The 14040-nt window shown below is 30.7% G+C and overlaps 1 protein-coding gene across 1 annotated transcript in view; it reads left to right on the top strand.

The window, feature by feature from the left end:
- LOC129227531 (general transcription factor IIE subunit 1-like) overlaps positions 1-14040 on the top strand; it is a 51091-nt gene that overhangs the window by 17382 nt on the left and 19669 nt on the right. Inside the window, exons 3-4 of the mRNA XM_054862106.1 lie at positions 385-740; positions 8811-9036. Coding sequence (XP_054718081.1) covers positions 385-740; positions 8811-9036 — 582 coding nt within the window. The remainder of the gene's footprint in view (positions 1-384; positions 741-8810; positions 9037-14040) is intronic.

Genomic DNA, 14040 nt, shown 5'->3' on the forward strand with positions numbered 1-14040 from the left:
AGCAGTTGTTACTTGCAGTGCGGTGAATAGTTTAAGAGGACACTTGACCTTCACTAGAACTATCCTATAATGCATTCACAGAAATGGTAGACTAGACTTAAAGAAATAAGCCATTTAGCTCTACCAACAACACGTTTGGCATTCACAGCATTAAACCAGTGAGTGCCAAGCAGACGGCAAACGTTGGTTTACTTTTTTTTTCAATTACAGAGAAAGTCCCCAAAAGTGGCAAGCCTTCTTTCAGGCAACTAATTTGTTTTCTTTTGTTCTTTTTGATGAACAAAGTATAGATGACTTTTCATTTTCAAGTTCAGTAATTTCAAAAATAATCATAATCTACCTCTCATTTTTAATATTTTTCATGCATGATTATTTCTCTTACAGATTTTTGTAAATGTGGTGAAATATAAGCTAGACCACATGCGTCGGAAAATTGAAACAGAAGAGAGAGATTCAACAAGTAGGGCCTCATTTAAATGTACGGCTTGTGAAAAAACTTTTACCGATCTGGAAGCCGACCAACTGTGTGATTTTATGACCGGAGAATTTCGTTGTAGTTTCTGTGATGCTCCGGTTATGGAGGATGAAAGTGCATTACCAAAGACTGATTCTAGGCTATTGTTAGCTAGATTTAATGAACAGATTGAGCCTTTATATAATCTTTTAAGGGAAGTAGATGACATTAAGTTAGCTCCAGAGATTTTAGAACCAGAGCCAACTGATATGACTCAAATCAAAAAGTATGTATTCCCTATCTATTCCTCCATGTTATGCATTAAATTATTCAAAAGGACAACAAGAGTTGCAATTTTACTTTAAAATACAGACATTGCTTACTTTTAACAATTTAAAATTAAAGAAAAAAAAATTAATTTTACAATCAATTAATTGCAAAATCCTGTTGAGTTCTGCCAAATTAAATAAATAAATAAACTATGTATGGTTTGCTTTGTAAAAATAATAGGTTACCAAACATGTAAAAAATACAGAAACAGTTGATAGCCAGCAAAATTATGATTTCTTTCAACCTGATTGCTGGGTGTCAAGCTAATCTCTAAAATGTATGGGTAAGGGTTTGAACCCCCTGTCCTAAATGGTCTAAAACAAATGGAGAATTTCATACAATTCTTATATGTATGCATTATATTGATATGATGCAAAATGTTATCCAGTAAATTTATTAAATTTAAAAATCTCTCAGAAAATAATAAATATTATTTTCTATTGTATTATCAATTAAATTATTTACACACATAGTTCAGTTCAGCAGAGCTAATAAATTATTCAATTACTCATTTGTCTTTAGATAAAGAAATTTTGAACACATAATTTTAAACAATTATTTTACTTCCATTGAATTTATTATTTTTTTTTACTGTATTATATTTCTATAGGTATTCTGTATAATATTGCAATATGCATAATTATTGTATAAGCATTGATCTCTAATAATTTGAATTTTTGGTACTTTACATTTTTTTCACTATTATTTTTCTGCTCGTTTGATGACTTGGAAGTTTGATATTTTACTAGTTTTTCTGTAGTATCATTCTTGTGGGTTTTCGGGTTTTAACCAAACTAGTCCAAAAAAGGAAAAGATGCATTCCATAGATACGAACATTGATGTAATTGCATACTTGCTCTCTTTCCAAAACTTCAGAAGATTTGTTTAAAAAATGGAGAATATTTTGTGGGACGTTATTTTACAATAATTCAGATGAACCAGTTTTTTAACTAATGAAAGTAATTAAAAGGTTACTGTTTACTAAATTTATCACCATAACATTATTATACAAACATCATAAAAAAAAACAATGGAGCACTTTTTGAAAAATAAGGAATTGCTTTGTACAGGGTGGTGACAGGAACTGGAAAAAAAGTTTTGTTAAATGTTGAGATCTAGGAAATTAACTGACTCATCCTTATTTGTCTGTTTCAGCAGTAGTTAGTTCATTTGGGTGAATTCAGGGTGGCGACAGGAACTGGAAAAAAAAGTTCCCTCAAATTTCCCTGATTTCCGTTACCAATGATAATGGTTTCTTTTCTGTGCCCTACCTGAAAAGCATTGCATATTAAATAAATGCAGCATTTAAAACGGTTTAAACTGTTGATTAAGAAAAGATGCTCCTTTTTGTTTTGGTAAAATTGTATATTAAATTATCAACAGAAAAATATTGTAGGAAATCTAAAACAAATACTTGTCTTAAGGAACCAGTTAACATAAGAATTCTAAGAAATTATTAAAACCACTCTTAAAAACATATCTAATCATGATAAAACTAAAAAAATTAAATGGAATTAATCCTGAACTGAATTTTTAAGCAGTATAATTGTTGCTGAAAGAATAACAAGTAATAGTTAAAGTATGGAACTAATCTAGTTTTACTCATGTAAATAATATTGCCATGTGCAGGTAAATGGCAGTATCTGTAGAAATTAGTTTTTGAGATACTTGAAGAAATGTGTGGTGGATTCAGTACTAACAATAGGAAAATGTTGGAATTAGACGTTTTTTTCACTCTTCTTTTTCAGCGGAAACCAAACAAGCGAGTATGTACAATAAAGATAACATACAATCGATGAAAAAAAATTTAAAAGAAAATGAAAGATGTTCAGTTTCTGCCCTTTACCTGCACATGCAGAATAGACATATTTATGTAGAACAAATTGAAATCTTTCAACAACCAGTCATATCAATCTATTCTCTAATCAAGAATTTAGGCTTTAATGAATGACTATAGCATTCTAACTATTAAAAAATAATAAAAATATTTACCTATGTACACAACTTAATTTCAAATGATTTCATTAGTTGTCGAAACGAAATCTTAGATTACTTTAGTAACAAACAACATTGAAATGCAAAAAAAATTATTAATTTCAAAATGTATATGTATTTGGTTTTAAAATAAAAAGGTTTTAAAGTCTGAAAAAAAACCCTTCGTGTAATCTGAAGTGACAGTGAATAATACCATAGCAAAAAAAAAAAAATATGATTTTCAGTCAAAATTCAATTTTAGCAAGTAAATTAAAAATGCCAAATGATAACTTTTAAAATTTTTTCAGAATTAATTGAAAAAACAAAGATTTTTTTCTTGAAATCGTGATAACAGTATGCTAATTACTTCAAGACAATGAGTATGCAAGGGAGCAAAGTCATTAGTGACGGCTTCCTCTTTGCCTGTAGGGTTGTTTATTTTACGTAGCACGGTATGCGTGGAAAGTAGGGGTGCGACATCAATGTCGATGTTTTAGAAACATCGATGTTTTCAACATCGATATTTTACTTTCGATGTTTTTGGACCATCGATGTTTTGGTTTCGATGTTGATGTTTTTGCATTTTAATTGAAAATTATCATAAAATTTGCTCCAATTTTCTCGCTAGGTTAAATTAAGTTTACTTATAAAGTTGCCAAAAAAAAATCATTTTTTTGCACCCATTTTTCTGTGTAGAGGATGATTTTTGGGAAGATCACTACAAGATAGTAGATTAATTAGAGAGTGAGGAAGAGGTCAAAGCTATTGGAAGAACCTGACACTAGTAGTCTAGTGCCAGAACTTGCAGTCTATTTCAAGGCTTCAGTTCTTAAACTAAAGGAAAATCCTATACGTTATTACGGTGCTTTAAAAATTTAGAGCTGGTAAAAGTTGCTTTCAAGTATTTGATAGTGATGGCAACTTCTGTTCCATCGGAAAGAGATGTTTCTCTGACTGATGGGGTAGTCTGCGAAAAGAGAAATGGTGCTTCTGGGGGGACAAAGTAAATAATTTTTTTTTCTCCAAACTGTCAACACCAATATTTGGGGTTACTTATCGACTTCCCCCAACAAGTCGTCCCTGTATTACTTACACTTTGTATTTAATTATTAACTACCGTATTTTCCTGCGTATTATCCGCGGGCGGCCTATAATTCGCAGGTCCTAAAATCGGCCTGAAGAAAAAAAAAGCTTCGTATAATCCGCGGATAATACGATATAAAAAGATAAAGTTTGAATTTTACATACCATTTGAGCAACTAAACTAAAAACGTAAAAAAGTAATTACTTTGAAGGCATAATCAAATTTATTCTGAAATATAATCTAAAATATAATGATTTCTTTTTGAAATCTTGATTATAGTACGCTAATTACTTGAAAAACAGAGTCAAGACTAAGGAGCAAACGGTCTAATCTTGTGCAAATGGCTACCTACAGTGGGTCCCAAAAGTGTTCGTACACTTTAAAATTTTTTAGTAAAATCAAAATAACTCAAAACTGAATTCGAATATAAAGTCCAATATTTTTTCACATCATTCCTATGTCATTCTAAATATAACCCATTGGTTTTTTTTTTCAAAATATTGATGGATCTTCTTTTTGAAATGGGTCAGAAAACGAAGAGACAGAAATAACACGCCACAAAAGTCATCGTATACTTAAATATTTTCGAATAAATTCATGATTAAAATTATCATATGCCGTTTTATTAATATTTTTGCATTGTGTTGACCCTTTTAAGTCATTTGGCTTTAATTTTTTCTTTATTTATTCCTTAATATATTGCTTATTACTGTAAAATGGCTGGTATTCGTAAAAAACCGGAAATGCCATTCAAAATTTGAATTTTTTTCCCACAGTAGTGGTAAATTGGTTTGAAATGTCTCTAAATTAGTTAATTTATTTGTTTGTATAGTAAAGGGCTTGATAAAATGCTTTAAAGGAAGGAATCGGACCGAAAACAAGGTAAGAAAAGGTCAACCGGCAAAGTTGACAAAACGTGATCGTAGTTTTAAAGTTAAAAAATTTATAAAAAATACACATTTGAGTACTGTAAAAGTTTCTGCAGAGTTAAATGAAACATTTTACATTTAATTTTCACCTAAAATTGTTCGCCAAGTTCTTTGATTAGCTGGATTAAATGGGATCTCTTCCCGCAGAACTTTTCTTGGTCGTGCGAAAAACAGAAAGCTTACGCTTTTCGTCCCAAAATCAATGATAAATAAGCTAAAAAACAGTTTAGAATCATGTCTTACTTACAGATAAAAATTAATTCAACATTTTTGGTTAATTTGTTGTAGAACTGTAAGTAGAAGAAAAAAATAGGAACTTAATCTTAAGAACGTAGTTGAATCAGTTAACCAGGACGGTGAAGATGTTTTAGTGTGAGGGTGCATATTAGCATCAGGACTTGGTAGTTTGTAATTTTTTGATGAAATAATGAAAAATGCTGTTCCTTTAAATATTTTAAAAACCAATTTTGAACTCTTAGCCAAAAATTTGGTTACTGGAAACAACTTTGTTTTTTATCAAGATAACGATAAGAAGCACACGGTTTTCAACGTTTGCGTCTAGTACCTCGAAAATTGTCCTAAAGTTTAGAAAATACCCCCTCAATCTCCAGATTGTAACTTAATGTAACGTATGTAGAGATATCTGGAGGCTAGATTACGAAAATAGGGCTTTAAAACGAAAATAGAGCTATAAATAGTAATACTCGAAGTGTGGTAGAACACTTACTCAGAAATTACGCTAAAAAAGGAGAGAGAAAAAATGAAATCTATTTCCAGACGTTTAAAAGGTGTTATGAATACTGTACGATATTATACTAATTAATAACTTAATCAAAAGTTAGATTATTCAATAATATATAGACATTTTATAAAGTGTACAAAGACTTTTGTGAGATAAAATTTCCGGCACTTTTTGGTTTTTGATTTTTAAAAAATTAAGTTTTAATATCTTTTAAAAACTTTTCACGCAGTTTTGTTAAAAATTGATCATAGATCTTATAATTAAATACATATTCCGAAATATTAATTCTAACCAATGATTTGGGGCCTATTTCGTTGAAAGTCGTAGGTGTACGAAGACTTTTGGGAGCCACTGTATTTCACTGTAATCTTGCTTATTTTACATGACCTAAATCCCAAAGAGGAACATTCAAGCAACGTAAAATAACCAACATACAGGCCGGCAGCGAAGAACATGCATGCTTCGTAAAATAAACAACATTCAGTCTGCGTACGGTCTCGATCGGTGAATCCTACTGTAAAAATATTGAGGTTCAATACGTTGGTGTTCAGAAAAAATCACAGATAATCTGCAGCTGCATATAATCCGCACCTCATAAACTTTGCCTTTTTTAGCAGATAATCCGCGGATTATACGCAGGAAAGTACGGTAACAGTACAACACATATTTCTTGCTCTTAAAAATAATTGTTAGAATTAATTTTGTATTTTTAAAATAATTAGCACAACTTTTTCTCATCATTCAACTGACGGTAAGTGCTATGATAAATTTTTTTCTTAGATTCTTTTTTGATGTAAATTTACTTTTAGTTTCATTCAGTTTGAAAATATTTCCTTATTACGATAACTAGTTTGTATTAATCGGTGCTTGCCTTATTATAAATTTTTGTCTTAATCGGTGCTTGTCTTATTATAAATTTTTGTCCTACTATAATACCAAGATGTTGCAAAATTATTCTTATTAAATTATATTCATGATTTGAGGTTCAGTATTTTCAATATATTCGTTGGGTACATATTCTTTTGTACTGCTTAAATTAGTGTAGTATATTCAAAAATGTATGTTATACATTGATAAAAAGTTCGATGTTTTAATTTCTAATATCGATGTTTTGAAACATCGATGTTTTGCCATCGATGTCGCACCTCTAGTGGAAAGAAAATTCTAGCTAAGTAAAATAAACAACTTTGCAGACACAGAAGCAATCTTAGGAAGCTCATCCTAAGATTGAATACTTTGACTTTGAGGAAAAAAGATGCACAAATATGCTACACTGTATAATTACAACTCATTAATTTTAGTTTTTTAAAACAAAAAATTGGCGGAAAATTTGTAGGGAATTAAAGTACAGTCAATCCTCGTTTATCGCGGTTAATTCGTTCCAGACTTTACCGCGATAACTGAATTTCCGTGAAGTAGGATTCTGTATTTATAAACCGAATATTTTCCTAACTAGAGCGCATAAACTTACTTAGGACAATTTAAATAGGTTTTTAACATAGTTTGAGCCCTATAGACATGAAACAGCACCCTTAGCCACCATTACATTTGCATTATTTAACATATTACACAAAATATGAGAAAATGAGATATATTAGACGTAATATATATCATATAGTTATTTTTGGGAAATAAAACTACACACACACACACACATGCATTTCTTACACTACTATTAATCTATGAAAATAGCTTAACTTGTTTGATGAAGAATTAATTGCCAGTTAGTGACCGTATGTGCCCCCGTTCTAATACATATATCTTCATTGAAGGTATTGCGCATACAACTTAAAAAACTAGTACACTGTTGAACATAATTTACAGATTTATTTATCCTCTAGTGATTTATACTTTCCAGTGACAGTGTTTAACGGTTAAAATGAAATGGTGATTTGCTACACTTTCGTCGGCGATTTTATACCTCAACTAGTACAACTACAGCCCCTCAGAAGAGCTTATCTTACTTGAAAGACATACTTTGTTATTCTTTTGTAGAAAAAATTTTATACAAGTGCATAAAGAAGGCTAATTACTGTATTTGAAAAAAAAAAAAAAAAAAAAAAAAACGAAAAAATACGATGTAGTGAAGCCGCGAAAGTTGAAGCGGGAAGTAGCGAGGGACAACTGTACTTCATTTTTCAAGGGAAATTTTTTTTATTTCTTCATTTGATCAATTTTCCCTGAATTTTTGTTACTTTTTCAAATTTCCCTGATATTTCCCTGAGTGATAAAGTTCCTTGACTTTTCCCTGATCTGTCGCCACTCTGTTGTACAGAGCTCACTGTTGCAGAGATAGGTCACTTTTGGCATGATGTCAGGTCTTCAGAAGCAAAATGAACTGTCTTGGTTTTTGATACAATTAGAATTATATAATGCAGGAGTTTCGAACTTTTCTGATGTGTGGCGCTATTTGAAGAATTATAATTTTCCCATCACATCCTAGTCTATCATACACATATATTGATACCACATACCCTTTGTGGCACCCCTTGCCTCTTCTTTCAGCACCCACTTTGGAAACCCCTGGTATACATTAGTTTTAAAGTGTGAGGGAAAGATATATGAAAAATTACACTATTCATGCAAAAGAGCGGAAGAAGAGTTAAAATGCAAAATGTTTCTGCCAAATCCAGAAGGATTAGCAGGTTTAATTGTAAATGTAAAAACCTACTATGAAGGTGCGGAATGTTGCGTGTACAGTCGGACCCCGATTCAAAAGAAGCTCTATTTAACGAATTTTGCGATTTAGCAAATTTTTAATTTTTCCAGACTAAGATAAAGGCAAAAACCCCTATTTACCGAATAATAAACCCCAAACTAACAAATCATAAAAAAAAAAAAAAAAAAATTCGTTAATTTGAGTTTGAAAATATTGAATTTTTTTCTAAATTATATATTAATCTTGTCCAAAGAAGAAAAAGACAATTCTTGGAATCAGCAATTTTTAACAGGTGAGGGGGAAACCAATGAATTGCGATTCTGATGCTAAAAAAGTGATAATGAAACTCCCATTATAATTGTTACTTTTTCAAATGCCTTACATGGCATGGAAACTGAAAACGTATCTCATGCAGCAAGCTGTAAATGACAGTGACACAGTATTTTCTTCTCTATAAAGTTGAAAGAGAACGTATTAAAGTTTCGGTCCCGATGAATTCGTTAAAGCGGGGTCCCGACTGTATTATTATAGTGTATTATTATTTTACAACTCTTCTCTTTCTTTTTTTTTGCTTTAAATGATTTAATCACCTTTTGTAAAAAAACTTATTTAGCTAATTAGTCAACATTTTATTTTAGAGATGCAAGTGGAAATAAATTACCTAGACCTTCTCAGATATCAAATGAGAACCATACAACTTGGAGTGGAGATGCAACTAGAAACAAAAGTTACGATTATGGTAACGCACAAGCTATCACTGTCAATTTTGGTGCTGATGATGCGCAGAATCTCCAGTCTGTTCAAGAAAAGAAGGAACAGCCAATTTGGATGGTAGAAAGCACTGTCAAAACTGATAAGCTTGAAGTAATTTATCATATTCTCAGTATAATTTGGTTGTAGATTGCTTTTTTTTCCTTATTTCATATTATGTTTTTTGATTTATTTAGTTGTTGAAAAACAATTCTTTGAATTTTGAGTTGTTTGCCTTAGAACAATGATTCTGTTTTTTTTTTTTTTAACCCAAGTGCTGTACCTCCTATCAAAAAGAATACTGGGTTTGAAACACATATGAAACTTTTAAATTTTCTAAATAACATGGCAAAAAACGGTAAAGGAAAGCAAATTGCTATCTAAGGATTGTTGTTATCATTACTACATGCTTATTTTAATAGTATGAAGTTCCCACCTGTTTTTTAGATACCAATTTCTGATTGTTTGGCTCCAAATTTCGAACAATCAGTCTTAATACTGAATGAAATTGATCGGTTTCCTCAAAAGTTTCCAGAAAATATTATTGGATTTGGGCCTTTGTACATAACAATAAGCAATATGGATCACTTTTGCAGACCTCATATGGCCCACAGGGTCACAAATCACTTTTATTGAGAAAATTGTATGCATCTATTCAAATAAAATATTTTATTCAACAATATTTCAAAATGTTTTCAGATATTCAACTGGTATAACAAAATTCTTACTAAGTTATTGCTTTGATTGAAATCACAGCAATAATTCACTAACATTTCAGTAGAGCAACTTGACTACTTAAACACACATTTTAAGATACTTTTAATGAAACTTCCTCTTTGAATTAATTAGATTATGCATAAATTAAATCTAAAAATTAATCTAAGCAGCAAGTTAGAATTTGATTAGTCGTGTCTTTTGAATTAATTTAAAAACACTTGTTTTGTAATAAATCATGAAGAATTGAAAATAAAAGAGCACCATATAAGGGAAATAACAATTAAATAAGTGTCCTTATTTGCAGAGCATTAGTGTGGTCCATAAGTACCTTCATGTCCCCTTTTCATCAAATCCTACACCCCACCCCTTCTTTTGTTCTCTACTGGAAAAATCACAGAACCTTTAGGAAATTTTAATTTATTTCATACTGTCGGCCCCGCTTAATGAAATATCGTCAGTTCCAAGAAATATTTGATTTGGCGGGGAAGTTTTCTTTACCTTTCTAAGTTGACAACATTTGTCATAAAAGGTAATAATAATAAATCAATAGCTATATTGAGGAAAAATATGCAACTAGCCAAATGATTTTGATAAATCCTCATTTTTCAAAAGTGCTGCATTTTTTTTCCTTTTCTTTTTTAATGGTTGTATAATAATGCAATGGTTTTAAAATTAATAAATAGTAACCTTTCAACTACTTTTATATGTTAAAAAACTGATTTAGTTGAATTATTGCGAAATAACCTCGGCACTGTTGATCATTTTGCCGGGACGGGAAAATACCATAGCAAAAATGGAAAAAATCGAATTACAAATATAGTTGCCTTAACTTATGTTAGTTAAGGAATGAAAATGATGTACAGTCGGATCCCGACTTACGTAAGGGATGCGTTCCAAGACCTCTTGCGTAAGTCGGAATTTCGCGTTGTGGAACAACGTATGTTTAGAAATTTTTTATAAGCGTACCCAATTATTTCAGACATGTGTTAACACCCCTCAAACTGTTTCAAACCATTTCTTAGCTATATATTACCGTATGTTTTATAAAGAACTGACTTTTTACTGTATTTTAGAAAAAAAAAAACGTTACTATTTAACATGATTACTTTGTTATGAAGCACAAAATCAATGATCAATAAAATACATGTACTTTAACAGTAGGGTACTTACAGAAAGAACATTACTGCATTATAATAGCACTGAACAGCAGATATCGCAATTTTAATTATAATTTTAAAGTTTATGAAGCTTATGCAGTGTGGGAACACTATTATTTCTGGCCTGGCTTAAATTTTCATGATGTTTGTATTTTGCTCAGACACTACTATTCATTATTAAAACAAGTTCTGAACTTTTGTAGATTTCCTTTTCTTGAACTTTAATTGTACATATCGACGATTAAATCATACCTAATTGTCGTGTTACCTTCGAGGCACTTTATAATTGTTTAAGCATCGAGAATCTTTACCGTTTCTTGCATTGTCAGAAACTTTCTGTTTTTCTTTCCACTTTTGTTAACTTGAGATGAAAGTCCTTGCTTGGGAACCATTCTGTGTTATCAACGTTCATAAGAAGAAAAAAACCGGTTCAGAATCGGAGCTGCAATTTGCATAAACTAAAGCAAAGTGTTGTTTCGACTAATACAATGTGTGAACTTCTGCTGTCAGTGATGCTAAGGGATGAAAGTCTATTCACGAAACCAATATTTAGTGTCAACAAAGCCCATTCTAATGCTCCGCTGCTCTTTTCCAAAAAAATGTCATGTTGCAAGCTAATAATTTGCATCAGCAATAAAAAATTCATTACTCATGGAAAAACTCGCGTTATAACCATTTCGCGCAAGTCGGATCGCGTTGTAGCGGGATCCGACTGTAAATAATATAACGTTGTGAATACATATTAATTAGACTAATTATTGAATTGAGAAAAAAAAAAAGTTTTAATAGTAATAGCAATGGTTTTAAATCTCTGCTACGACCCATTGCAACGTATAAGCTAGTGATGTTCCGAATATCCGTATTCGTGGATATCCGAGGGAAATTAAAGATCTGTATCCGTATCCGTTACTTTTCTGACGGATCTTAAACGGATCTTTTCTATTCTAAAAATTCTCAAATATTTGGATAAAAGACTAAAATTCCGTATAAATTAGGTTTTATTCCCTATTTAAATTAAAAGGTATCATTGTGTGTCTATTTGTTGCATCGTAGTTCCTAAACAGATGAACTGTTTTTGAAACTTCTTTTATGTTCAAAAGGTGACTTGTCCGAAAGTGTTCTTAGCTTGGCCTCGTTTTTGTGGAACTTTAATTACCTGAGTCATTAACAAAAACCGACTTAGCGTTTTTCAGAATTAATGGTAGCAAAAACTTAAAAATTGAAAGAACGAAGTTTTCTGCGTTTAATATTTATTTGGAACTTCCAAGTTGTATACAGTTGGAGCTATAATCTTGTTCAGTAAATTTTAAATACAATTCAAAGAATTTATACGCGTAATTGGTAGCGATTTTATAGTCGGAAGAATAGGAGAGAAAGCTCAATGATTTAAAATTTCTATACTCTGTCAGTTTATTTTCTGACCTGTGAAATCCATCTTAATATGATGTCGGCCCTCTAAGACTTTTTTTTTTAAATTTTTATTCTAATATTAGTTTTTGTTATTGATTTGGGGTTTCTGTTATTCTTTATTTTGGTTTTTCTTCACACCCTTCAAAAAAAGTGAGACTAAATTCTCTATTTACTGCTTGTAAAGGTATTCCCGGCTCTGTTATTTCATTGGGCGGATAAAGTTGGGTGGAATGGGTCAGCGCTGCATTTATGCTGCAATAAATTGCTAAACATTATCTCTAGCCTGTCCAGTAGCAGCTTTACACTCTTGCTCTTGTATCCTACATCTACCGAGCAAGCTAGAAATAATTTTTGACATTCTATCCAAGCATTAATGCAGCGTTCCTTCCAACTCTCCCTCAATTTTAACAGAGATTTCTTTAATGAGTAAATTATAGTCTTGATTATATTTTCGCCTTAGATGACATTTTGTGAAGAGACAGTGTTATTATTCTGACGGGAATACCTTCCGTCACAAATTTTACACTTGGATAGTTGAATTGGGTAAAAGAAATTTTTTTCAGATCCGTATCTGCGGATCTTGACACAAATGATCCGTATCCGTATCCGCTTATCTACATTTTTAACGATCCGGCACATTACTAGTATAAAATATTTTTTAAAGTCCAATTATTTAAATATTTAAAAAGACTTATGCCTATGATATCAGTAAATTTATTAAAAATTGAAAGGTTTTTTTTTTAGATCCATTTAGATTTTTAAGCCATGTAACTTAGGCTGCAAGTAGCTGAAAAACATCAATTTTTTGTTTTTATGTTTCAAAATTTAAAAAACAAACATTTTCAAAATGTTTAATCCTAAAGAAAACTTAAACATTGCATTTGTCTTAAACAAGAAAACAAATGAAATTGAATTAAAATTTTGTCAAAGCATATTTAATGTTTTTTATCAATTTTCTGAAGAAAACTATTGTAAAAAAACTATTTGTGTGCAGTCAGTACAAAATTTATATTTCACTTATGCAAAAATCTATTTTTGCTGGGTCCTATCTAGTTTTGATGATAGTAGTTGAATAATATAGGAAAATATTAACTATTTTCTCTCTGAAGAAATGATGCAGTTTTCTCTTTTACTGAAAAAATGTAAAGATTTGGGGGAGGGGGGAACTGTATATCATTAGTTTGATACATTTATATTAACGTAACAATATTAGCTGATGCTACAGAGGATGGAAAAGCCATCTATCAAGTATCAGTAAGAAGTAACCCCTGTGGGTTCGAAGGTGCAGTATCCAAAGATTTCTGCACACTAGTTGCAGCTCTGCAAATGTGTCCTGCAAGTACAGTTGCAGTAGAAATATATTTCTTAAACTCTTCTTTTGTAGAATCAGAAGTTCGAAACTGTTTGTCAGTTACCAACCTCTGTGAAACTAGTTTATTCTAAGGCCATACTGTAGCAACAAATAGGTTTTGGAAGATGTTACAAACTGATATTTAAGTAATGTTTTATTTAAGGAAATATGTGTTTTAATTTTAATTATCACAATTTCTTTTATTTTATTCTTGCATATTGATTTAACAGGTACAGTTAAAAAAATATGAAATGTTTTGTAATAATTGCTCTAATAGTTAGTTAACAATTATTTTCGGGTCTTCAACAATGGAAATTGTAAATTTTGTTAGTGATGTGTAAAAGGCTTAAAAACAAAAATTTTGCAAACATCAACTCTTAAAGCAAATTAAACATTAAATTTTTCTTTAACTGGCAAACTAGTAAAATTAGTATTTTATCAAAGCATTTTTCCTGCTTTTAATTCACATGCAACTTTTTAAAA

Source organism: Uloborus diversus, chromosome 8 (assembly GCF_026930045.1).
Source record: "Uloborus diversus isolate 005 chromosome 8, Udiv.v.3.1, whole genome shotgun sequence".
Classification (NCBI taxonomy): domain Eukaryota; kingdom Metazoa; phylum Arthropoda; class Arachnida; order Araneae; family Uloboridae; genus Uloborus; species Uloborus diversus.